The sequence below is a fragment of the Monodelphis domestica genome, chromosome 1, assembly GCF_027887165.1.
Source record: "Monodelphis domestica isolate mMonDom1 chromosome 1, mMonDom1.pri, whole genome shotgun sequence".
Classification (NCBI taxonomy): Eukaryota; Metazoa; Chordata; class Mammalia; order Didelphimorphia; family Didelphidae; genus Monodelphis; species Monodelphis domestica.
This window is the reverse complement of record NC_077227.1, coordinates 538,782,681-538,810,338: the sequence shown is the minus strand read 5'-3', so window position 1 is coordinate 538,810,338 and position 27,658 is coordinate 538,782,681. Positions and strand designations below refer to the sequence as shown.

The window sequence follows — 27,658 nt, the reverse complement described above, 5'->3', positions numbered from 1 at the left end:
ATGAGACTAGAGTGTGTGTGTGTGTGTGGGGGGTATGTTTGGGTCATATTTGTCATTGATATCAATGGAATTCAAAGATATTAGTGACAATCAAGAGTTAAAATTTAATAAACTTAAAGCCTTCTGATATTCTAAAACTATATTTATTTGGAATCATGGAATTTTTTAGAGCTGTTTGGGTCCTTGGATCTCAGCAAGCCCAACTTCTCTATTTTATAAATGGGGGGAACTGAGACCCAGAGAGGTGAAATGACTTGGCCAGAGTCAGATAACTTAATTAGTGGAAAATCTGGGACTGTGCTCCAGATTTCTTCAGTCTGGTGTACTTTCCTTTATACTAGACTGCCATCACCACTACCATGTTGGCACATCTCTGTTTGTATAACTTCTCTGGGGAATCAGAAAGAGAAACAAAAACCAAAGGCTTGAAGTATGGGTGTTGAAAAAATGTATTAGTAGTAATAAAAGGGATAATATGTAGAAGAAATAATTTCACATCAACAACTTATTTTCTCACCAAGAATCATTGCTATTGTCTACTGCGAATACTCCAAGGAATTATAATTTCCTCAGAAGGCTACTTCCTTCACTGATGCTAATCATGATCAATCAGTTAATCAACAAGCATTTTTTAATAGCTCTTCTTGTTTATATAAAATATAAAAGCCCAAGAATTATTCTAAGTGCTGGGGATAAAAAGAAAAACAAAAATGGGATACCTGTCTTCTAACAAACGACTATGTGCATATTAGATATTTATTTTATAACTGAGAGGGAATCACAGAGGGAAAGTGCTTCTAGTAAGCGTGGGAGTTCTGGATGAGACAGGGAAAGGGGTTCTTGCAGAAAGTGGAATATCAGCCAAGTCTTGAAGGAAATCAGGAAACCTGGAGATGGAGAAGAGGGAAGGAGAGCATTACAGGCATAGATACAGTCATTCAATAGGCAATGGACTAGGGATATGAATGTGTGAGAGGAAATACAAGAAGAACAGTGTTGCTGAATTAGACAGAATGTGAATGAAGAGTAAAGTGTGAGAAAACTGGGGAGATAAGGAAAAAGCCAGATTGTAAAAGACTTGAAATGCCAGTCTTAGGGATGATGGGTGGAGAGAGGGAACATGCAAATAAAAATGTGAGAAATTAAGTTTTGTAAAGATTAAAATTAGGGAATATGGGGAGACTGAGGCAGGTAGAAATTAGTTTCTCTCTGCAAGGAGTATTATATTTTTTAGAAGTTTATTAAGGATTAAAGAAAATACAGAATAAGAAAAAACACGTGCCTAGGCCAGAGGCCCAGGCCAGAAAACCTCACATCACAGAAGAGATGCATCTGCTCCAAAACGGAAGTCCAAAAGACAAAAAAAAAAAGCTTTTGCAATCAGGTTAAATACCTTCTCAATCTCGGCCTAGGTGAGATTACAAAGCATTCTGGGGAAGTGAAGCAAGGAATTGTGGGGATTGAAGTCCAGAGTTCAAGTCCAATTTTACAGTTCTACCCTGTTGAATTGCAGCTGTCTTAAATCTCTTTGTTCAAGCTGAGTTCAGGGAGCATGTTAATACTCTATATTTGTATTTTGCTTTTTTGCAGAGCACTTTCACATCCACTATTTCATTTGATCTATTCCATAATCTAGTGCAGTAAATTAGGACAAATATTATTATTCCCACTTCACAGATAGAATCTGAGACTCAAAAGTGAAGTTATTTATTTAGTCAGTCATATATATGGCTATGAAGAATAAACCCAGAATCTAAACTTAGTCCTTTCTACTATACCTTTAAGAACATTGGAATATAGGAGACCTCTAGGTGGTTCAGTGGATTGAGAGCTAGGTCTAGGGATGGGAAGTCCTGGATTCAAGTTTGACTTTAAATACTTCCTAGCTGGGTGACCCTGGGCAGGTCACTTGACCCTCCATTGCCTCGTCCTTAATACTCTTCTGCCTTGGAAACAATACGTAATATTGATTCTAAGGCAGAAGATAAGTTTTTAAAGATAATTATATAACCATGTAATACCATTCATAGTATTTTCTCTACCCACCCCTTAACCTTTTTTCTTCTTATCCCAATAATATTATAGGAACATTTTATATAAAGATTTTCATGTATTTGCATAATCTACCTAATTATCATTTTTTTTACAACTGCAAATAGTACCATCATCATAGCAATATGCTGTAGTTTTAGCCATTTCCCTGTTATAGTACATCTGAATTGTTTCCAAGTTTTCACTATTACAAATAATGTTGCATTGCCATTGTTAATACAGTTTAGTTCTGATGTTCTCTTAGGGTATTTCCTTGGGATTATGTTTCCAGGAAGGGAATTACTGGATCAAAGGGTATGAACAGCTTGTAATTCTTGTTATTGTCAGATTGTTCTCCAGAAAAAAAAAAAAAACTGGACCAGTTTACAGCATCTTCAGAAACTCTAGTATTCCTTTTTTTGCCTGGTGTCTCAGCCAACATTGGTTTTATTTTGATTTATTTTTACCAATTTAATATAATAAGACTGCCTATTTGCTTCCATTTGAATTCCTTTAATATTTGTGAGGATGTGGTTGGACTTCTCCCCTTGATCTACTCACTAGTATTTTTGTTCCCTGACATTTATATGGGGTAAGGTTTTTTATTTATCTGATCTTCCCAATAACCCTGTTCTTACAGATATTGTTAGGTATTATTATCTGTTTTACAAGTGAAGAGTCTCCCAGCTAAGTTAGAGAAAAGAGGTGAAGTCAGGTCTCTCCTGATGCTAAGTATGTTCTCTTTCCATTACCTCACACCATATTGTTTCACTTAATTGTTAAATCAACAAGGACTTATTAAGTAAGTGCTGTGTGTCAGGCCCTGCACTTACATTCTAGGGATACAAAAAGACCAAATTGTTTCTGCCCTCAAGGAGCCTATAATTCTCATAGAGGAGACATGTAACAACTATGGGCTATATGCAGGATAAATTAGAGGTAATCTCAAAGGAAGGCACTATCCTCATTAAGTGGAACTAGGAAAGACTTCTTGGAGAAAGTGGCATTTAAGTCATTACTTGGAGAAACTCAGGAGGTGGAGAAAAGGAAGGAGAGCTTGGGAGAAAGCCAATGAAAAGGTTCAGAGAGGCATGATGGGAGTTGTTTTGCATGAGGAAAAGCAAGGTTGATAATCTGAATGACAAGAGTATGGAGTGGAGAGTAAGGTATCAAAATACTGGAAATGTGAGAAAAGGTCAGGTGATAAGGGCTTAGAAGCCATACAAAAGTTTTTGCATTTGATCCTTCATTTTTCCTATGACTTATTGCTGTTCTGACCCTCAAGTTTTTTTTTTCTTCTCTTTTACCTTACTTGTCTGCTTCTGTGCATTATTGTGTGTGTATGTGTGCATGTATGTTTATGCGCGCGCACACATGTGCATGCCAGCATGCTCTTACTTTTCCATTAGAATCTATATTCTCAGGGGGCAGCTGGGTAGCTCAGTGGATTGAGAGCCAGGCCTAGAGAAGGGAGGTCCTAGGTTCAAATGTGATCTCAGACACTTCCCAGCTGTGTGACCCAGGGCAAGTCACTTGACCCCCATTGCCTAGCCTTTACTGCTCTTCTGCCTTGGAGCCAATACACAGTATTGATGTATTGGAAGACCAAGACAGAAGGTGAGGGTTTAAAAAAAAAAAGAACCTATATTCTCTACCACTAATTATTTGATTCTTTCAGTACTGAACTACTTTTGTGTGCTTAAAGGTAAAGTTAATCCTAAAAAATAGCTCAGTAAATAAAAATAAGATAGAATAAGGCACATGAATTTTAAAAAGTTTTAGATTTAGTGTCATGCATGAATCTTTGTCTTCTATGCCGCAGATATCATTATTACAATCTCTTTCTAACAATAACTCAATTCTTTATTTGATGTTCTCATCATTCCTTTAAGATGACAATTTCTTTATCTTCCCTCTCATTTGCCAGGGTAGAGTTCCCTTTACTCTTATTGAATTAAGCTGTTTAAAAAAATAAATTCTAGAAGGAGCTATTATGGGCATAGGTTGCTGTAGAAAATAGGTAGAGGGTATTTCCAGCAGGGATATGATACAGCAGGAAATAGCCCATTGCCTGTTTTGTGTTTTTTTGTTTTGTTTTGTTTTTGTCAAATCCTTGAGAGAAAATAAATTGTGTTGTTGTTTGCCTGAGAAATTATAACCTGCTATGAGTCTTCAAGGTTCTTTAGGACTTAACTACATCAGAAATTCATGATGATTCATGCTTGGAAGAAAATAATTTTTGACACTTTGAAACTCATTTTGAGATAGAGCGCTGATAAGGATCAGGAGACAAAGATTCTAGTCTTGGTTCTATCACTAACTAATTTTGTGACTTTGGGTCACCTCAAAGATTCTGATGAGTTCAAAAGTTATTTTCATCATTTTATATTTTTTAGCTGTAATTGCATTAGCTCAGGATGGTAGGTATAAAATCCCTGATCCTAGAGTCATATTTAGAACAGGAAGAGAACTACGAGGTTATTATATCAAATCCCCTTATTTTACAGCACTTAGCCCAGTGCCTGGCACATTTGTTGTTTAGCCATTTCAATCATGTCCAATGCTTCATGACCCCATTTGGGGTTTTCTTGGCAAAGATACTGAAGTGGTTTGCCATTTCCTTTTATAGATGAGAGAAATGAGGCAAATGGGATTAAGTGACTTTCCCAGGATCACATAGCTAATAAGTGTCTGAAGCTGGATTTGAACTAAAGAAGATGACTGACTCCAGGCTCATGCTCTTATCTACTTTGCCTCCTAGTTGCCCCACCTGGCATGTAATTGGCACCTACTAAATATTTATTGAGGTGACTAGTGGTGCAGTGGATAGAGAACTGCATCTGGAATCAGAAAGACCTAAAATCAAATTAGACTTCAGACACTTACTGGCTATATGACTCTGGGGTATGGCAAGGTTATTGTGAGATTCAAGTGAGGTAATATTTGTAAAATGCAAATCCTGGCACATAGTAGGTACTCCATAAATGCTTATATCTCCCCCACTCTTTTTATTTCCTGACAAATAAGTAAATGAAACTCCAGTTAAATAACCTCTCCATAGTCTCTCAGGTATTATATATCAGAGCTAGAATTTAGTTTTAGTTTTGTGATGTGAATATCTGAGAGAGGTTTATATTTAACATATCATCTTAAACCATTTAGTACCCCACCTCTACCTATGAATAATTATTCTATCTACTATGATAGTGAAAACAATTTTTGAGAGTTTCAAATATCATTTTTCCATATAGGAATATAAACAATTTGACCTTATTGAAGACCTTGAATTTTTTTTCCTCTTCTTTCTTATTTACCTTTTCATGTTTCTCTTGAATTTTTCATTTGAACATCAAATTTACCATTTAGTTCTGGTCTTTTCTTTAGGAATACTTGGGGAAAATAAAAATAAATAAAAATAAAAAAGGAATACTTGGAAATTTTCTATTTTGTTAAATGCCCATACTTTCCCCTGGAAGTATATAGTCAATTTTGATGGGTAGGTGATCCTTGGTTGTAGACCCAATTCTCTTGCCTTTCTGAATATCATATTCTAAGTCTTTCGGTCCCTTAGTGTGGAGGCTGCCAGATCCTGTATAATCCTGGCTGGGGCTCTTTGATATCTGAATTTCCTCTTTCTGGCTTCTTCCAATATTTTCTCATTGGCTTGGAAGTGCTTGAATTTGGTAATTACATTCTTGGGGGTTGCCTTTTGAGGATGTACTATAGAGGGTAATTGATGGACTCTTTCAATGTCTATTTTGCTCTCTTGTTCAAGAATATCAGAGCAGTTTTCTTGGATAATTTCTCATAATATGATGTCAAGGCTTCTGTTTTTTTCTAGGTTTTCAGGTAGATCCATGATTCTCAAATTGTCTCTCCTGGACCTGTTTTTCAGGTCAGTTGTTTTTTCAATGAGATATTTCATGTTTCCTTCTAGTTTTTCATTCTTTTGATTTTTCTTTATTAATTCTTGCTGTCTTGTGAGATCATTAGTTTCTACTTGCCAAATACTAGTCTTTAAAGACTGGTTTTTAGCTATGATCTTTTGATTTTCCTTTTCAGTTTGGTCTTTCATGCTTTTTATGCTTTTCATGATTTCCAGCAGGTCAATTCTGGTCTCCAATTTGCTTATTACTTTGTGTGATTTCTGGGCTTATTTTTCCAAGTGGGAGATTCTGTCTTTTAAACTGTTATTTTCTTTTTGAATTACTTGCATTTCTATTTCCCACTTTTCTGCCCATTTTTCTTGTATCTTTCTTACTTGGTTCTCAAACTGCATTTTGATTTCCTTGAGACCTTGTGACCAATTGCCATTTTAGGGGAAAAGTTTGGATGTTTTTGCTTTTTTATCTTTTTCTGCTGTCGCCTCTGAACTCTACTCCATTTCACCATAGAAGTTATCCAGTGCCAGAGGCTTTCTCTGTTGTTTATTTCTTTTGGTACTTGTGGATTGTGCTTCAGTAGTGTTGGTAGCCATTGCTGTGCTCATTTTTTTCTCTATATTACCTTGAGTTCTCAGCTGCAAGTCTGAGTGAGGTGGGAAGGCAGTTCTTTGTGCTGTGACCAGCCCCAATCTGTCCTGTCTCTGTGCTTGCACTCCAAGTTCCACACTCCATGTTTCCTGCCCAATGCTCCCCAGCCTCCGGTCTCAAGTCTCACGGCCAAGGCTCTGTGCTGCCTTTAGGAGTAAGACTGTGGGGCCCTTGCTTGGCTCTGGCATGGTAGGTGGTGTGGGGGAGGGGTGATCAGCTCAGGTTTTGGTAGGACTAATTTTACCCCCTTAAAGCATGAAAATGCCCCCAAACTTCCTACCTTTAAGGCTGCGCCCTTTGGCAGAGCCCTTTCACTCATCTGATTTTGATTGTTGTCCTTTTGTGAGGCTTTATATCCATTGGTTGCGAGGAGAGTCTGGCCCTTCCTTCTACTCTGCTGCCATCTTAGCCTGGAAGTCTCTTTTTTTTTTTGAAGTCGTTTTATTTGTTTTGTTGAAAGGTACTAAGTGTAGTGAATAAAGATCTGCATTTGCTGTCAGGGAGACCTGACTTCATGTCCAGCCTTTTACACATGGTAGTTTTGTGATGATATTAGGCAAGTCACTTCACTTTTTTGATGTCTCTTTAAAATTATAAGATTTGGTAAAGCTAAGTGGCTCAGTAAATAAAGAGTCAGTTCTGGAGATGGAAGGTCCTGGGTTCAAATCTCACCCCAGACACTTCCTAATGTATGATCCTGGGCAAGTCATTTAACTCCAAATGCCTATCCCTTACTGCTCTTCTAGTTTGTAACTGTTGCTTAGTATTGATTCTACTACAGAAGATAGTAGTTTAAAAAAACTATAAGATGCCAAATAGGTACCAGTTAGCAATGATAGAGTTCCATCACCAGGCATTCCTCACACTGGTGAGATGGTAAATCAGTTAAAAACAAATTTTGAATATAATTTATATACATAAATAAAAATATAAATCTATAAAGGCCACAAATAAGTAATATAAATATATAAACATATAAAATAATATATTATCAATTATGTTATATAATAATATAATATGTTTATATGATATGTAATAAATTGTATATAGTCTGTGGCTCAAAACCTATAGCCTTTCATGTCAATTTCATCATAGGTTTACTTAAATCAGTTTTGATGTTGGGTGCTATTCCTCAAAGTACTCACTTCTTTTTGGTTTGTATTATGCCCATCTGGAATTAACTCAGGGAAAATCTCCTGACTAGAGCTTGAATGTTTTACACATTCATATCTTCACAGATGCAGGTAATAGTATCTTCAATATAGTAAAACTTTTATGAGATATCAGATGGTCTTTATTCCACTCCTTTCTCCCCAGAAATATCAAAGAACTCACAATATCCTATAAATAGTTGATACAATTCTTTTCCATCTTCTTCTCCAGAGAGTCCCACTTTCCATGATGGTCCTTAAGTCCTTTATTTGCATAATGCCAAGCTTGAGTTTGTACTTACCTTAGAACGTAAACAAACTTGGTGTTGCTTGATAAGTAGTATTATACCCTCATCCTCCAGATAACTCACGGCAATAATGGGATACAAAGCTCAGATCCCTTCCTTCCCCAACCTTTGGAATCATTTGTCACAATCAGTCCTGAAATTCTCTTCTTATGTTACAAAATTCCAGTCTCTATCTCAGCTGCCTCTCAGATTGAGAGGTTATATGTCTCTCCCAATTTGGAGCTAGAAACTGCTTTTTTCTAGTTCTCAGCCTGTGTCTGCTGCTGTCTCTTGGGTCATTGTTGTGGTACTTGATAATTTAGTTTGCCTTTCTAGTTGCCCATGATTGTGTGTCTTACCATCATGGCCTGGATTAATTTTTTCTTTTAAGTAAGCATGTATTCAATATAAGCCAGTAAACATATATTAAATGACTAATAAATACTAGACACCGTGCTAGGCACTGGGATCCAAAGACAATTTCGAACTCCCTCCTTTCAAAGAGTTTACATTTGGTAACGGGAAATAAAATGTGCTATATAACTATATACAGTATGTAATAGCTGTTTGACAAGTGACTGGCATCCTGGGATTTGTAGTTTAGGGGCAAGTATATCTCTCAATCCCAAGAATTATTTTGGACTATCAGGATATCTGAGCCTGAAGACCAATTTAGGGAAGTTGTTAGAGATATGAATAAGTCTATAGGAAAGCTCACTAGAGGAAGGAATTGAGATTACATGCTGCTTAGCAGTCACTTTGGGAGAGATGATTTATAGAAGAACTAGAAAGAATTGGTAATATAAGGGCAACAGATGAAAAAGAGAAACTGAGAGGATGTCCAAGCTACATTAGAGAAAGGAAAGATCAAGGTAAGCTAGCAGACTTTGACAGCATCTTAGAACAGAACTTGAACAAAAGCTTCTTTCTGTATTATGATTTTGTCTCAAATATAAAGAAATCATAGGTTAACTGGACTTATTAAAAAATTCAGTTTAGGACAGAGAATCAAACCTGTGTGAATGTTGGAGATTTGGGGGGCGTTGAGTTGTTGTGATTATATTAATAACTTTTCTTTATACATATACTCCTTTAAAAAGCACAAGAAGAGACCATATAGATGTGAAGGAACAACATGTTGCCCTTAGGCTAAAAGTGAGCTAATAGTTGTAATTGGATTGTTGTTATTTGGTTATTCTGTAGTGTTCACCTCTTAATGATGCTATGGCTACCAGTGCTACCCATGGGATTTTCTTGAGAAAGATTTTGGAGTGGTCTGCCATTTCCTTTTCTAGTGGATTAAGGCAAACAGAAGTTGTGACTTGCCCCAGTTGACACAACTAATGTCTGAAGCCAAATTTGAATTCTGGTTTTCCTGACTTCAGGTCTAGTGTTCCATCTACTGAGCTAGCTTCCTCTTTGTTTGTTAATTTGATTTGATTTTTTCCCTGGGCCATACATGTATTATCATACAAAGCACACTTTCATATTGTTGCAAGAACACTCTCATACAAAATCAAAGCCCCAGAATAAGACTATAAATACAGTGATGTGAAAGATAGTATGATTTAATCTGCATCCATCTGACTCCAGTAGATTTTTCACTGGAGGTGGATATTATTCTCCATCATAAGCCTTTCAGAATCATCCCAGATCATTGCATTGCTGAGAGTAGCCAAGTTTTTCATGGTTGATCATTCCCCAATATTCCTGTTACTATATACAATGTTCTTCTAGTTCTATTTATTTCATTCTGCATCAGTACATGGAGACCTTTCCAGCTTTTTCTGAAATCATCTTGCTTATCATCTCTTATCGCACAATACCATTCCCATCACCAAAATGAACAATTTGTTCAGCCATTCCCCAATTTATGGACATCCTCTCAGTTTCCAATTCTTGGCCATCACAAAAAGAGCTGCTGTAAATATTTTTGTACAAGTAGGTCCTTTTCCCTTTTTTGTTATCTCTTTGGGATATAGACCCAGTAATGGTATTACAGGAGCAAAGGGTATGCACAATTTTATAGCCCTTTGGGCATAGTTCCAAATTGCCCTCCAGAATGGTTGGGTCAGTTCACAACTTCACCAACAATGTATTAGTGTCCTAATTTTTCCATATCCCCTCCAATATTTATGACTTTCCTTTACTTTCATATTAGCCTATCTGATAGGTGTGAGGCAGTACTTTACCAGCTGCCTCTTTGTAATTGGATACAGCTGCTTAAATCTCCAGCCTCTGATATAAAAAAAAAAGTTTAGCAGTATAAAGACAGACTTCCTGGTGTCATGAAGACAAAAGGTAACCTGGGATAAAAGAACTCTAGCAGCTGAGGAAGCTCATGCCCACCTTCTGCGGGAGCATTTACCTGAATCTTGAAAAGTCATTTTGGAAGAAAGGTAGAAAGGAAACTTGAGATACCCAGTGATTTGTTAATTCCCTTCTATGGACCAGCAGAAAAGAATGACCCCTCCCCATGATAACTGTAGGAGCCAACCAATTAGGCCAATATCAGTGAAATCTCTTTTTCTATAAGAAGACAAATCAAAATTCAGACATGTTCACTACCCTCCTGACTCGTCAAAAATTTTTGGAAACTCCTTTAATCAATAATTTTTATTTAAAATGCCAAAATCCATCTAAATAATCTTTAAATAAAATAAAAACCTTTAAGCTATTGACAATTTGTTAGGAATTCACTTTAGCTAAATAATATTATCTCTTATACATTTGTATTTATAACCAGTGCATATATGGTCCCTTTTTATTTTTTTTTTTTGCAGGATATTTCAAGTCCTCTTATTTTTTTTTGTATCCTTCATATTGACTAGTTATTCTTTCTAGAGTCATTGCTCTAATAACTTCCAAGTTATTCTTAAAGTAGGGAATTATGGCGTTGAGGGCCCTCAGTGCTTAGCATTTATTAACTAAATGTGCTTTCACTACAGCTTTACTTCTACTTTCTGAATGGGAAAAAAGGATTCAAGTTTACTTCCAAAAGTTTTATTCTCAGTTTGTCAGTCAATATCTGTCTTCTTCCTCTCTCGTTTGAACCATTTGTATGTGTAAGTGAGGGTTAAATTGATTGTTTTACTCAATCAAATCTTCTTCATTTAAAGCAAATAATAAAATGTCTTGATTTTTTTCTCAACTCATTCCTTCTATTTTTAAAAATTATATGTAGAAACGATTGTTTTAAACAATTGCTTTCTGACCTGTTGTAGTCCAAATTCTCTCCTGCTTTTCCTTTCCTCCCACCCCAGGCAGTAAACAATCTGATATAGGTTATTTCAGTGTTGTTAAGCAATACAAATTTCCCTATTCCTCATGTTGTAAAAGTGTAACAGAGGCTTATTAGTTTCATTATTATTTATTATTATTATCCTTATTAGTCTGTCCCATCACGTCCCCAGTCTCCATGTCAGTTCCCTTTTCCATGCCTTATTTTCTTTGCATGTAATCCTGACATATCTCAGTTATAATAGGGATCTGATCAAATAATGTCTCTAATCTATTATCAATGTCTAAAGCATGTACAGTTCTCTTTTGGAAGATCAGGTTGGCACCAGCTTTGATGTACTTTAAGATGTTAGTCACTGCCATGAACACAACATAGACTTGGGGTATGATCTGCCAGAGGTAATTCACATCTAGATAATTCATTGGTAACTGTGTCCATCCCATAGTCCTATTGGTTAATGTCCCCAGAACTTTGTCTATCATCCCTGCCACTGTATTATAAATGATACAGTAGACCCAATAAATGGCAATTAGTCCTAGCACAGCAGACCACAGTATTAGTTGTAACATGTTTCCCATTAGATCTTTTCTATGTTCTAACTGCCAGGAATTAACAGTTAGAAAATGGTTGTTGTCCCCACACACTTTGCTTCAGCTAGATATGATCCAAGATGGCTAGATCCTATTGCTAACAGCCCTAGTACAGCCTTTCTTTTATAATAGACTCTCTTCCTCAGTTTCATAACTGTCCAGAGTGGCAGTTGGTAACTGACTTGTACTCTCCACACCAGGAATCAAGATGTTTTTGATCCTGTGTGGAAACTCCTAGGCAGAATCAGTGACAAAGGCTGCTATCCTCAGGAGTTGTAATTGACAACCAATTCACAACTGACAGTTGATGACAGTTGGTGACAGTCACTAAAGCCTTTTTTAAAATAAGTTGGGTTCTTTTAAATCCAGGGTGCCATCTGTATTATAAGGAGAGGTTAATTAGTACCCTGAGGGGTTAAGACTTTTAGTATTGAGAGGGGGAAAGAGTGGAGAACCCTCTCCCCTTCTCAAAGCAGGTTTCAGGGGAGACTACTGATGTTTAGGGTTGGCTCAAAGAGAGGAGAGGGGGTTTGAAGATTTTCCCCTTCTGCCTTCCCTCCTTAGCTAAAGCTGCTCTCCCCAATTCGCTCTTGTCCCTCTTGTCCACCTTCCGCACATGTAAGAAAAAACTCATGAAGAAAATAAGGCAAGAAATGATGCCTTGATACCTTAATCAGTTTAGAATAGGTATCAATCAATCAGACCTTAGTCTAAGTGTGAAAAGTACTTAGAACTGGAGTAATGTTCATTGTACTAAAGAGTGTTTAGGTAGGTTAAGGTAACTTGGTCATACTCTAGGCAGTTATATTATTGTTACTATTCTTTTATTAACATTAATATGTATACACAAATACATATACATTAATCAATTAAATTACAACACATCTATAAATTGATATAATAAATTATATAATTATTTTTATATAATATTGGCAATAAGGAGGAGGAGAAAGAAGAGGAGGGTGGGTCATTCATAAGTCATCAGTCTAGTTGACCGCAAGATGGTACAGTGGATAGAGTACTGAGTCAGGAAGATCTGAATTCAAATCTAGCCTCAGGTATTTAACCATGTGATCCTTCATTTCTCTGCCTGAGTTTCCTAAACCATAACATGTGGATAATTATAGCACCTACTTCCAAGGATTGTAAGGATCAAGTGAAAAAATATCTATAAAGGGCTTAGTACAGTACTTGACATGTAATGAGTTCTTATTTCCTTCCTTCCTTCCTTCCTCCCTAATTTAGAACTGGAGTCTTTCCTGAAGTTGGAGTAAATGTGGGGTTCAATAAAACACCTGAAGAGAAATTGCTAGTGGTAGGTTCTGCCTTAGCCTAGTCTCTTCTTTCCATTCTCCCCCTAAGTTTTGGTCAGAGAAGGATCTTGTGATACTAAAATGAAGCATCTGGACTTCAGTCTTTCCATTAGTGTCCCAGCAGCATCTTCAGATTAACTCACAATGAATCCTTTAGGAGGTAAAATCAGACTGAGCGTAGATTCATGGCTCTATAAGGAACCTAGAAAAGAAACTAAACCATGTTTAAGGTGAACTTGCCAAGCACCCCACAAAGGGAAGAAAAGAACTCCCAGCAGCCAGCTATGAATGGCCTCTTTGTTCCATGTGTTCTCTAGTTTGAGACCACTCTTTGAACCCTGTGGGTTCTGATTGGAGATGAGACAGACTTTTTTTTTTTTTTGGTGAGGAGGAAGGAAGAGGGAGATGTGATTTGTACCAACTATTGACCTTTCTCTTCCCCCATAACAAAATTCTGCTTTCACTCTTCTTCCACACTTCATTTTATTTTTTAAAAAGGGGTTGGGACTTCTTCCTAACTTCAGTTGTAAACACCTCTTATTTTATGTGTAAGGCTCAGTCATATCTTCCTTCTAGAATGCTCTAAATGTAGATCTCACTGGTAGATCTAACTGGATCTCACTGTTGGTTCCAGGACAGAAGAGTAAAAAAAGGATAGTGATTGGAGGTTAAGTAACTTATCTAGGGTCACACAGATAGGAAGGGTCTGAGGTCAGATTTGAACCCAGGAACTCCCATCTCTCAACCTCGCTCTCAATCCACTGAGCCATGTAACTGCTTCCATGCTCAATGACTTTTTAAAGTAACTCTTGTATTGCTGAGCATTGTAGTATCAATGTTTATGCTTATATTTTCAAAATGTTGGTTCATGTGTTTCTCAGTATGTTTCATGGTTTTCAACAAACTACAACATTTTTGGTGAATATTTTGTCCAGTTTCATAGAAATGTCAGAATTAATTTTAGAGGTCCATATTTATTCATAAGCATGTTAGGTTTTACATCTCTTATGTATCAAAGTTGTGGAGTTTATCTTATGTAGAGTAAGAAAAATGAGCTTCCTGAAGATTTTTCTCAGGCCTATTAGCAATTCTCACTACATTTATTTACCTGGCCCATGTCTAGCCTGTCTCTCAGTCCTTTTGACCTTTCCACCAGCCCCCAGTAAAGATTATTGGAAACTTCCTGTATAGTTATTAAGGAAAAGACTAAAAAACTGAATAAAACTAAACCCTATTGGTATGGAAAGATATCATTGGGAATCTCAAAGGACACAGACATACAAATAAAATGGAAGGTATGGAACGAGACTACTTTGGATGAAGAAATGAACCTGATTCTTGTTGTAGTTGGAAAATATGGTGTCAACCAGTCTCATTTGTTATTTGACTTATTGCCATATTAATTACTATGCGGTAATTAATAAAATTGTAACCTTTTCCTCGTTAAACTATTGGCAGTTTTTAGGTATTTTAGTTAGCTAGATAAATCTTTCTCGTAGTCAATTGTTCATCTCTTTTCTCCATATATATATATATATATGTATATATATATATATACATATATATAAATAAATTCCTTCTCTTAGGATTGGCTCAATATTAAGGTTATTGGTTTTATAATTTATTAACAGTATAGTTAGTAATAACACAGAGACAAACAACTGTACAGTATGTTGGCTGTGAGAAAGATTATAGGTAGAGTCACCTCTAATTGCAAATGATTTCTCTTTATTGTGGAAACAGTTCAATTCTTCAGTTCACTAAAGATCAACCAAAGTTTTTTTTTTTTCCAAGAATTATTTTCATCATAAGAATACGACACTTTCCCCAACTGATAACATGGTCAAAAGATATGAAAAGACAGTTACCAGATGAAGAAGCCATTGTCATATAGTTTCATTTGAAAAAATGCTCTGTCATTACTGACTAGAGAAATGCAAATCAAACAGTTCTTGTATATAATTTCACATCTATCAGAATGACTAAGATAGTTAAAGAACAAAATGACAAATGATGGAGAGAGTATGGAAAAATAGGAATTTATCCAACCATTTTGGAAAGTAAGCTGGAATTATGCCCAGAGAATTATAAAACTGTGTATATCTTTAGGTCCAGCAAAACCACTGTTGAATTTATTTCCCAAGGTAATCAGGGAAAAAAAGAAAATAACCTATATATTCTAAAATATTTATAGCAGCTCTCTTTGTGGTGGCAAAGAACTGGAAATTGAAGGAATGCTCATTAATTGGGGAATGACTGAGCAAGTTGCGACATATGATTATGGTGGAATACCACTGCATAAGAAATGATGAGCAGGTTAATTTGAAAAAAAAAAATAGAAAGACCTAGATGAATTATGAAGAAAAAAAAGAATAGAATTAAGAGTACAATATATACAGCTAAAGAAATGTTTGAAGAATAACTTGTAAATATCTACTTCCAGAGAAAGAACTGGTAAATAGAAGCATAAAAGACATTTTTGGAGATCAAATGATGGCTTCTTTAATGCAAAAAGAGAAGGGAGGGAGGGAGATACCTGGGAATTTTAACTAAAAAATCAGTTTTTTTAAAATATCATTTTTATCCTATTTGCAAGATAAAAGTTGACTGCTCCATCTTATCCCATCTTTTTTCTCTCTTCTAGCATCTCTCCTGATATGACTACAAATTTTATTTTCTGCTTTTTTTCAAGCCATCACTCTGAACAGTCTCCAAGTCATTTCCACAGCATTCCATTGGCTCTTAAAGCTATAGCAATTAACTATAACCTTTGTAGGAGTAGCTTTTGAAATTGGTCTTATGCCCTTGATGTAATTTCTATATATGATCCAGGAAATATACCCCCAGCGAGCCTCTAGTATATTTTTATCATCTAGGACAATGCTGATAGACTTAGAAATCACCATGGCAAATAGAATTCTACTTTTTAAATCATGTAGATAATCACTTTCCAGAGAGTATAACTATGGGCACCTGGCTGTAGCCTCCTGGCTTGTGTTTTCCTTTATTTTTGTATTCTCATTGGCAGTTTCTCTTATCCATATGTCTATCTGAAGCTTTGTTTATATGTACTCATTGACAGTAATAGTCATCATTTTTTTAGCTGTTTTATAGTGTGGTTGGGAGTGTAAGCGTAGAAAATCACTAGACTGAAATAAGTAACCATTAATGATGTATCTAAGTAAATTCAGTGGTATGTCACAAAGTTGGAAGAGCTTGATAAACACTGGTTGAATAGACATGCTAGAGTAAAACCAGGAATACCTGTCTTTATACTTAGGTGTAACGTGATGTTGAGGGTGTTGTATTTTTAGTTTTATTAAGCTGTTTTAAAAATGGTTTTCTAATAGAATTGAGATAATTTGTCTCTATCAGTGTAGCATTGTCATTCTTACCTACTTCTAACATTTCAGAGAAATTCCTTGATTGAAAGTCTCCTTGGAATGCATTTTAAAGAATAAATGTTCATTTGGTGATTGGTTTCATACATGTTGATATTGCTTCTTCCAACTTTTTCCAAGGAAATTTGTTCTTAAAAGAAGCTAAGATTTTGTTTTTTTAACAACTGATATTCTTTGATAGGAAAGACATGTCCAACATGCTGGGTTATTGTGAGAATTAAATGAAATAATAAATGTAAAGGACTTAGCATTGTGCCTGAATATAGTAAGTGCTATATAAATATTATCTATTATTACTTTTCATCTAAAGCTTTGAAATAGGGAAAGTTATATTCCTTATGTAGACATTATATCTCCTCTAGTGTCTAACTTAGTACGCAGTACACAGCAGATACTTAATAAATGTTTGAGGTAGGAAGGTAATTAGTTCCTGCTTAGGTTGTCAAGAAGGTGTTAATGAAAAAAATGGGCTGTGATTTTAAATTGCTGAGGAGAAAGTGGGGTGGTGATGGGAAGTGTCCCTTGGTAGGGGATATATAGACAACCATCTGCTTTACTCCTCACTTCTTTTATTGTTCAATCTGGCTTTGTAAGTAAAATCAAACACATAAATTGTGTACCAGCCCCTTCTCTTCAGAAGATACATACATAGGACTAAAATGAATGAAATTTTTCTTATCTGTTTATTGGTTCTCCAGTGTCATTCACCCTGAGTGCAGTGAAAAAAACTAAACTAAACTAAACTAAACACAAGACCAAATTAAATGGTTTACTGATAATAAATAGAAATTACTTGGTATTGTGGATATTTCCCCTTCCATTGAAACTGAGCCTTCTTTTCTTGCCTAACTTGGCAATGTATAGCTACTTGGGAAACATACCTCTTTGTTGATCTTACCAGTTCAGTTTTTCAAGCCTGGACCAGTGTGTCTTTCCTTAGGCCACTTGGTGTCTCTTCTCTGCTCCCAGGAGTTTGCCATATTAGTGACATTTAGTATGAACATTCAATTGCCTTTAGCCTTGTTGAAGCTCAGAGCTCCTGAACTCAAGTTAACTCATCTTCTTTGACCTCCAGTAGCAAGAGATTACAGGTGTCTACCAGCATGCCTGGCTTCTACTAACTTTAAAAATCCTATTTCTTCTGTACATAACCCTCTGTTTTAGTTGAACGTGAATGGAAGATAGATTGTCCAGAGAAAGGGAAGATGAAAAACAAATTGGCTTGAATTGGATTTAACAATGTCTGTTCCAAGCATGAATTCATATCCATCCCTTTCTTTACAGTTTAAAATTTGAGCCCAGTGTATCTAATAAGTGGTCTTACTAAGAGCTGCCTCTTTATCCTGTGAGCTCCCTTATTTTTAGTTGCATTTAAGATTAAGTAACATAGATAGTATAAGAGAGGAAAATAGAGCCAGCATGCAAAAAGAGCAACTCAAGCGGGGGAAGGGCCAAGAGGACAAAAGATTCCAAAAAAGGAACAGAGAAAGGCTGAGGAGAAACTGCCAGATCAACTCACTTCTTTTTGGGAACTCATCTAGAGTGGTTGGTCTAAGAGAAACCTCTGAGACAGAAGACCTTCTGAGCAGTGACCATCTCTCAGTGAACCCAAACCCTTTGGAATACAGATGAAGATAAAAGGAGTGGATGGGACTTTATTATAAAGCCATCCACCCAAAGAAGACTTCTCTCTCTATCCCCTGAAGTTGTCCTGTGAATTTCATGCTATATCTAGGGTAGATAAAAGTCAGGACAGAGATCACAACTGTCCAAGGAGTGTCAGGCAAACAGCTTGAACCCTCAGGATTTGGGGAATTGGTCAGTTGTTAGTCTTAGGGATCTCCCACTTTTCAATTCCCTTGCTTAACAACTCTATTCTCCCTGTCTTATGTTTCCCTTTAGAATAAAAGAATTATTCCTTTTATATTTAGTTGCCTGCTTCATAACATTCAGGAAGAAAACTGAATCTTGGGGAAGAAAGTGATACTTTTCCCTCAAGGAGGAAGAATCAACTTCAGTCATTGACTTTATATTTAACTCAGTCTCTGAAGGGACATATTCTGTCCCTCCAAAAGACAACTTGTGCTGACTTCACTAAGGGAAGAGAGGGAAGGATCAATCTATCCCCCCTCTCCATCTTCTGGCTCCATCCCACCTCTCTCACTCTTTAGTCTCAAAGTAAAGGTAGTGGGTGACTCCATTTTCCCATCAATTACAGAACCAGTATAACTCCCTCATTTTTATATATAAGAAGACTAAGGAGCAGAGAGGGGAAGTGACTTTACTATATGCAATATATTCTCTCACTTCCAAGTCCCACTCTTTCTTCTTTCCACCTTTTCTTGAAGATGCAATCTTTTTCTCTTCAAGCCTCTCCCTTCTATCCCTCTATTTTCATAATCCTCTCAGCAGAGGACCTGGTCTCATAATTTCCTGGGGAAAAAAAAGTCTCTTTGCCATGAGCTTCCTCTTCTCTCCTCCTCTATATCTCTACTTTCTTCATTGGTTCAGTATCTGATGAAGAAGTGGCCCTTCTCTTCACCAATTCTTACGCTTCTACATATATTCTTGGTCATTTCCCTTCCCATATTTTTAGCACATGATCCCCATAACCATCCTCCCTCTTATTGCAGTCTTCAAGATATCCCTATCTTCTAGCTCATTCCTCTGCCTATAAAAATGCACATATACCCATTCTCATTTATTTAAACCCTTTCCTTCTCTCTTAAAATCAATACTGTTTTTTTGGTTCCAAGACAGAAGAGCAATAAGAGCTTGACAATGAGGGTTAAGAGACTGTCCAAGATCACCCAGCTAGGAAGTGTCTTGAGTACACATTTGAATCCAGGACCTCTCATCTCTGGACCTGGCTCTCAATCCACTGAACCATCTAGCTTCCCTCCCTCCAAACCCCATTCTTAAAAAAAAAAAAAAAAACTTCACTTCACTTTACCACCCTTTTCTTTCTCTCTCTTCCATTTCACAGCAAAACTCCCAGAGTTTCTATATTTCCTGTTTTCTTGCTCCCATCCCTTATGGTTCAACTGGGAGGTAATTCTACTGTCACCAAGGGAGGGAGAGAGAGTCAGAGAGACAGCAACTAACTGATTTAACATTTCTTTATCCACTGATTTCTTCTCTGCACCTTTATGCATGCCCAGATCTCTCCAATCTTTCCGTCACCAAAAAAAACAAACTCCCCCGCCCCCAACCTACCCTTTACTTGGCTGTCATCCCCTCAGATATATTCCTATCTTTCGATTTTCTTTCTCTTCTGCAGCCTAACTACTAGGAAAAAAGCTGTCTGTGCTGGATTGCCAACATTTTCCTCCCTCCCCAACCCAATGCAGTATGGTTTCCATTCTCTTTACAGAAACTTTTCTACAAGGTCACCTATGATATTTTTAATACTAAATCCAATTAACTTTCTCAGACAACAATTCTTAACTTTTCTGCAGCCTTTAACACTTTCAGATGTATGGAAACATCAACCTTCTGGTTCTTTGATTTTGATTTATTTAGGTCTAAATTCTGTATGTTGGCAGAATGAAGTTACTACTGTTTTAGCCTTCCATATTGATTAATTATCCTAGTGTCCCCTGTTGAAGTTTGGGCTTAATTAGGCATAAATCTGCAATGTAGAGAAGGAAGATGGTTAGTTGTTGTTGTTTTTTTCCACCTGGCATATTTTAATTAAAAATTTCCTTTGTGAAGTCTCTCATCTTTTTTAGTATTTCTGCTTAACAAATAGATAATAGAAAAGTAACATCTGTTGTTTATTAGCCAGTAAACATTTGAACCTACTTTAGAGGCTAACACTCCCTCACTTTTGAACTTGGTAAAATTAGTTGATGATTTCTCATTCTTATTTTTAAAATAGAACTTTATATATGTGTGTATACAGATACATATATAGTTGTGGAAGCTATTTCCAAGCACAGAAGTATAATGTGGGAGGAATTCTTTTGAGTTAGCATATGTTATACAGAGTATTTTTCTCTCGTCAGGAAAGCATTAACCTTTTCATCAAGGGGTTCCTCCCCCCACCTCAGTTTTGGGTTTTTTTAGCTGAAATTTTGTGAACTAATGCATCTTTCTGGATTTTTGATCCTAGGATCTAGAGAATTAAATTGTGATTCAGACTCATGGAATTTTAGAATTAGAAAGAATCTTTGAGACCCTCTAGGCCAGAGGTTCTTAAACTTATGAACTACTTTGGTAATCTGGTAAAGCCTATGTACCCCTTTTCAGACTAATGTTTTTAAATGCATGAAATAAAATAAACAGGATTACAAAGGAGAGCAATATACACACACACTATTTTGTCTCATTTTTATTATTTTTTTGAGACTGGATCATCCTATTTGACCCATACAAGAAATTCATTCAGTGGCCATTGATGAGCTCATCCCAACTGTTGATAGTTATGGGAGCTTTGATCTGTTTTGTTTCTAACATGGCTGATTCACCGCTCCACAGGCAAGATGATGGTTCCCAGGTTTTGGGGGCCAATCTTAGTTGCCTAATTGGCTTTAGCACTACTGCTGCTTAGAATTCCCAACACCCTCCCCTTATCAATTTATTTATTTATTAGGTACATTGAAATTCCATGATATCTTTCTGCCTCCCTTCCCTCCCCACATTAGAGAAAGAATCATTTGTCAAACGCACACACATACACAAAACTATGTCTTTCATGTTTCTATTTATCAGTGTGTTTTTTTCTTCTGGAGACAAACGTTCACAGGTATTTCAAACATTATTTCTGTTATCTTGGTTCTACTTGTTTTGCTTTTCATAATTTCACGTAGGTCTTTTATGTGTTTTTGTAATTGTTGTTTTTGACAATCTGCTCATCATTTCTTATAGCACACAATCATGTCACAGCTTGTTCAGTCATTCTGCAATTGAAGAGCAACCAGAACTCCCTATTTTAAGTGGTTCTCTAGGCTTGGTTTCCCCACTAGCATAGATGACAGGCATCATCCATCATGCCTAGAAAAAATGTTTTAACAAACAAGTTAATGGACTCAGGTTAAGTCCCCTTAACTAAAGCGAACCACTTAATTTTTCAGAGAAAGCAGTTGGATCTCAAGGAAGGGTGATTACCTGATTGAGACCACAAAACTAGTTGGAAAAGGGTCTATAATCCAGCTCCTGTTTTTAAATTTAGGTTCTTGTTTCCTACAGTGGAAGGGAAGCAGTATTGTATCTATACTCTTAAGGTGTTTTCTAATCCAAGGGGACAGGATTATAAGATGTAAGAGACCCAAATAAAAATTGATAATATAACCATTTAAAATATTTTCTTTATTTCAGGCTTTGGATGTTGACCGTACAGTTCTTTACAAAATGAAGAAATCAGTGAAAGCAATAAACCTCTCTGGGCTGGGTGAGTACCTGATGGGTTAGCCTGTGGGGATCAAATCTCTCTAACTAGCATTAATGATGGCTGAATTGGGTTTTTTCTGTATATGTAAATGACAGGAGAATTTAATGATTCCTTTTCTTGTAGAATCCAGCTTCTACATTTTAATAAAAATAGAAAAATGAATGAATGAATGAATGAAAAATAGAAAGAAACACTAATGATAGTGCTTCAGTCACATTTGTTCTCCTTGTTTCTCAGTCCACTGTTTTATCTTGTCCTTTAATGTGCTTGTACTCCTCAGCTTTTTCTTCCCTAGTAATTCTTCACACAAACTTACCTAGATCACATCATGTTCATCTTTGCCTTTCCAATTTTGGATTCATAGGTCCAAACTGTTAAAAATTAGAAGGAACTATTGAGGTCATCTACAATAACCTCCCACACATTGCAGCAGTCATCTATAATATCCCTGACAATTGTTCTCTAGCATCTACTTGAATACTTCCCCTGATGGAATACTCATTATTCAGCAAAAAAGCCATGCTTATTTTTGGACAGTTCCAGACATACAGAGTTACAATATAGTTAGATCAACAGTAAATGCTATCAGAGTTGGGAGTGGGGGAGAAAAAGGGAAAAGAGAGCATTGATTTTTAATCTGAGGTGATGCTCTGAAAGAAACAGTTTGTGTCGGGTTTTGAAGGACGAGTGGAATTTGGGCAAGTGACAGGAGAAGAGAATATTTATGACATTTGCATACCTACACTTTCTCCAGTTACTATCACTATAACCCCTTTGTCCCTATATATATATATATTCTCATTACAGCTCCTGGAGGCAGACTTAGCTTTGACCCTGTGACTTGAAATCATGAAATTTTACAGCTCAAAGAACCTTAGAGATGATCTTGTTCAGTGCCTCATTTAATACATGAGGCAGCTAAGGTTCAGAGAGGAGACACAGCATTTTTAATGTTATATAATGAGCCTAAACAGAGCAAAATCAAGGTTTCCTGTCATTCTTGGTCCATTGTTTTACTTGTCACACTACTACTGCCTTCATTGGGGTAATTTTTGTTAATCTGATCATCGTTGATAGTTTTTTATAATTATACTTTATAGTACTGTTTGTTTTTATATATGTTGAACATCCTGCTAGATCATAAAGTTCATGGAGCAGGGGTTATGTCTATTACCTTTCTATCTTTCTCTAATGCATAGTACATTCAGTGCAGTTACTTAATAAATGGTTGTTGATTGAATTAATGAATGATGTCTTTTCCAGATGGCCAGAAAAATGTTTCTGATGTCTTCAAGTCAATAAGCATTCATTTTGTTTAGAATGGGAGAATAACTGTTTGACTTTTAAAGATATTTTAAAGAATCAGAATACTAAATTTTACTGACCAACAAAACATCTGAAAAATTGTTTTGATATTTTCATATTTCCATTTGTGCTTTGATGTCTTAGAGCTTTGGAGATGGAGGGGTTTTAAAGGATTATAACTACAAGAGTCATTAGAGATCATCTCCCCATCCCACCCCCCCTTTTTTTTTTCCAGAAAAGAAAGCCATATACCAAATAGATGAAGTAGCTTGCCTGCAGTCATTTGGTAATAAATGGAAGGGAAGGAATTGGAACCCAGATCTTTTGACTCTCTATCTATGACTCTCATATAGGTATTAGAAATGATTTTTGTATTGGCCGTTTCTATGGTTGGTCTCATCACAAATAAAAACAGAAGCATTTTAGCAATTTGGGTAAAATTTGGCTACGTGACTACTTTCCCTTGGAGCTCTTGAGAAAGGCAAATGTGAATCTCTCAAGGCTCTTCCTGGCAGTCTTAACTTACAAATAAACAAATGCTCAGATGTCAGAAATTCTCCATTGAGATTCTAACCCCAAATTTTCAGTCTCTCTTCTCAGGTCCTTTTATTCCCTATGCCATACTTTGGTTAATGTGGACCATGTTTCTACCTTGGCATGACGTAATTCTTTCTGGCTTTGTGATTAGACTTTTTTAAAAATTCATAGCCTTGAGCTCTGCATGATTTTTGTTTTTGTCCCCCAAGCCCATTTCACCCTCAAAGGACAAAGATTTGTCCAAAGATTTTGCTCTAGTATGTGCCACATGCTTAGAAAATTATAAGTGGCCTCCCATGGTGACTGCTTTGAAGAATTTAACACTACTCAGATGCTTAAATTCTGCTATGCTCGTTGTAAAAGCCAAGCAAATGAACATTAAACTTGGTAAATGTTCCACCAATGTAATAGAAGCATGCAACTTTAGGTCAGACCATTTGTTACTTTCTCATAGTTTAATACTTTGATTTTAAGGGTTAAGAAGGTCTAGAGAGGGTCAATGATTTGCCCTAGATCACCCAGCTAGTTGGGATTATTGCTTTTTAAGAAAATCCTTACCTTCCATCTTAGATTCAGTTCCAAGGCAGAAGAGTGCTAAGGCTAGGCCATGGGAGTTAAGTGACTTGCCCAGGGTCATTTACTAGGATATATGAGACCACATTTGAACCCAGGATCTTCCATCTCCAGGTTTGGCTTTCTATCCACTGAACCACCTCCGTACCCCAGGGTGACTGCTTTTTAAGAGATACAAGAAAAAAATTAAGCCTGATTCTAAAGAAATGACAGACTGTTCCCTAAAAGAGAAGTCCCAAATTATTGCCTATCATTTGCCTATAGCCTTCCATGGTGACTGGTGGAAAAAAAGATAGTATTCTTTTGAATATATAAATTCTGATTTTTAAAAAATAAACCATTGATTTATAGCCACAAATTATAATATGCTACCTTCACATTCCTACATTCCTTTTAAAGAATACGTTTATAATTGGCTTTTTTGGGCCCTCTATGTCCTCTCCAGTCTGTTGTTTATTTAGCAAAGAGGAAAGCAAAAACTTCATTGCTTTCCACAAGCTTTTCCCCAGCCTAGTTCTTTGTCCCCTCAAAATAATATGCCAAGCTTTTCCCTCCTATTCCTTTGTTTTTCCAATGCTGTGGGCTAACTCCCTCCCTGGAATTCCCTCTTTGCCACTAGCCTAAATCCTACTCATCTTTTAAAATAAACTAAATATTTATTTAAATTATTAAATTCATTTCAATTATTTAACATCTGTGCTCAAATTCAAAGTTCCCTGATTACTTTAGTTCGTATTGATCTCTCTTTGTCCCTCTTTGAATTACAACACTTAGTTTTTTATCACAGTTTTGTTCTTGACCATATACTTACCTTGTCTTGGTTTCATATACTAGTCTTAGCTTTGAAAGCAAACTTTGAATCTTTGTAGGTGATGCTGTGCTTTTAAATTTGTTTTTTTTAAACTCCTTCTCTTCTGTCTTAGAATCCATACTATTTATTGGTTCAAAGGCAGAAAAGCTATAAGTGATAAGGATTAAGTGATTTGCCCAGGGTCACATAGCTAGGAAGTATCTTTGGTCAAATTTGAACCCAGATCCTCTTGTCTCCTGGTCTGGCTCTCAGTGCACTAAGTCATCTAGATATCCCTATGTTTTTATGCTTATTATGTCCCTAATCATCATAAGAAAAGCATAGAACAGATCTTAAATATAAACTTAACAATTAATTTGCAAAGTATTGTTTTTGTAACATAGAGTTTTGGATCAGCCCTTTTAGGATGGAAAATTTGTTTTGTAATTTTAAAAATTTTAAATATTTAAAAATTTTCTCAGTGGAACCTCTATTTAAAAAGATATGTATATAAATAAATACATACATATATGCACATGTGTGCATCCATGTATGTGTGTGTACCTAGAATATACCTTGTTTTCTTCCATGTGTGTATACCTTGTTTTCTTCCATTTGAGAGATGACTTAAAAAGAGGGATTTTCAGAAGGAGTATTAGAGTAAATTTAAGCAAACCAAAAAATGTCAGTGCGCCTCATAAACACTCATAAAAACAGCCTTCTTGCCTTGCAGACTACAATATATCACATTTCACCTCTTGTTGCTAAAAAGATGATAGACATCCCAACCAGATGTATTTGCTGGAAAATTTTCTTGGTGAGTTCCAGTTTGCAGAAACAGCTATTGTAATTCTTGTTGAGAAACAGTTTCTATAATATTTTTCCCACCCATAATAAGCTGCCATCTGTCCTCCTTTCAAAGAAAATTCCCAGTTGTCCATATTTATTTAAAAATGCATTTAGGCAGAAATTTCCCAAGCTTGGTCTCAGCACAAAGGTGATTTTTTTCCATCCTTCTCTGGGAAGTTTGGACTAAATTTTTTCAGCTGTGTTTGACTTATCAGTGGGTGGAAACATCTTCTTTATTAAAAAGGAAACAAAACCTATTTCATTTTCACTTCTCTAAAGTCTATAACTACTTAGTGAAACTATTTTAACTGAATATAATTTTCCCAAATTACCTCCATTCTTAATATATTTAAAACTTAGCATGCCTCTGAAGCATGCTAAACACACACACACACACACACACACACACACACACACACACACAAGGAAAAGATACATAAGGAAGGGAGTTTTCATTTGCTGTCCATCTTTTATATTGGGGGAAAAAAGATTTTAAAAAAGAAAAAGTTAGATGTATTTGGAGGGATATTTTTATCATTTAGATGTCTATTGTAATTCCCAAAATATGGCTAATAAAGAAAGTTAAAAAGCTTAACACAGGTTAAATATGATCATTTGGGACAGAATTCATAATTGGGATAGGGAAATAGCAGGATCATACATAGTATCATGTATTTTGATTTGGAAAAGATATTAGAGATCATATAGACCCAACCCTCTAATTCTAGACCAACTCCCTTGTTTTATAGATGAAGAAACTGAGACTCACAGAGATTTAGTGGCTTGCCCAAAATCTTACAAATAGTAAGTGATGGTAGTGCTGGGATAGCTATTTGTTTCAGTGGGGAAAAACAAAAAATACTAGAGAAATGTGGGATAAATGTTGATACAAGTAGGTGGATTTGGAACTGTTGACTGCCCAGACAGAGGTAGTTGTACTTAAATGGCTCAGTGGATAGAGAATCAGATCTGAGGACAGATCTGAGGTCCTGGGTTCAAATATGCCCTAAGGCACTTCCTAGTTGTGTGACCCTGGTCTACTCACTTAACCCCCATTGCCTCCCCTTTACTACTTTTCTGCCTTAGAATCAATATATAACCTTTTCTTGGTAAGACAAAAGGTAAGGATTTTAAAAACAAAAAAGAGAAGGAGGAAGAGGAAGCTTCCAGGGTTTTTCCCCAGCGGATATCTTTGTTTGGTGGTTTTTGTTGTTTTTTCCAAAGAGATCAGGTAAAAGAAGAAGAATAGCATTATTGATTCAGAAACTATATGCCTATATAGAAATTCACTCCCCTGTAGATGGAAACACCATACTCAAGGTGAATATATAAAAGGAGATATCCACAGAGTGACTTTTTTATGGAAACCTATAACAGATTTTTATTTGGTAAAGTCAGGAGGAATGAAACATCTAACATGGAGCTACAAAATTGACACAAAGGCAAAATATGGCATCAAGAGTGCGACTTCAGTTCTCTGGAATCCTATCATCTGCCTCATGTTAGTAAAAATAAATAGCATCAAATGAATGTTTTACCTGCCTTTATTCTTCAGAATAAAGAGGAAGCAATGAGGAGAAATGCTCAGATGAGATAATGTAGGTAGGTAGTGCAGTTCATAAACATAAGCTGTTTCTGTTAGTATTATTATTATTAAATGTTACAC

The 27,658-nt window shown here is 36.1% G+C and overlaps 1 protein-coding gene and 1 long non-coding RNA gene across 6 annotated transcripts in view; one reads left to right on the top strand and one right to left on the bottom strand.

Annotated features, from left to right (window-relative positions):
* LOC103106401 (uncharacterized) overlaps positions 1-8,117 on the bottom strand; it is an 80,832-nt gene extending 72,715 nt beyond the window's left edge. For both annotated transcript variants that reach the window (XR_008915503.1, XR_008915504.1), the window contains exon 1: positions 8,017-8,117. This is a non-coding gene — a long non-coding RNA (uncharacterized LOC103106401). The remainder of the gene's footprint in view (positions 1-8,016) is intronic.
* Positions 1-27,658, top strand: part of ASAP2 (ArfGAP with SH3 domain, ankyrin repeat and PH domain 2) — a 260,772-nt gene that overhangs the window by 70,192 nt on the left and 162,922 nt on the right. For all 4 annotated transcript variants that reach the window (XM_056813322.1, XM_056813321.1, XM_007476157.3 and 1 more), the window contains exon 2: positions 21,866-21,938. In XM_056813322.1, the coding sequence (XP_056669300.1) occupies positions 21,866-21,938 (73 nt within the window). The remainder of the gene's footprint in view (positions 1-21,865; positions 21,939-27,658) is intronic.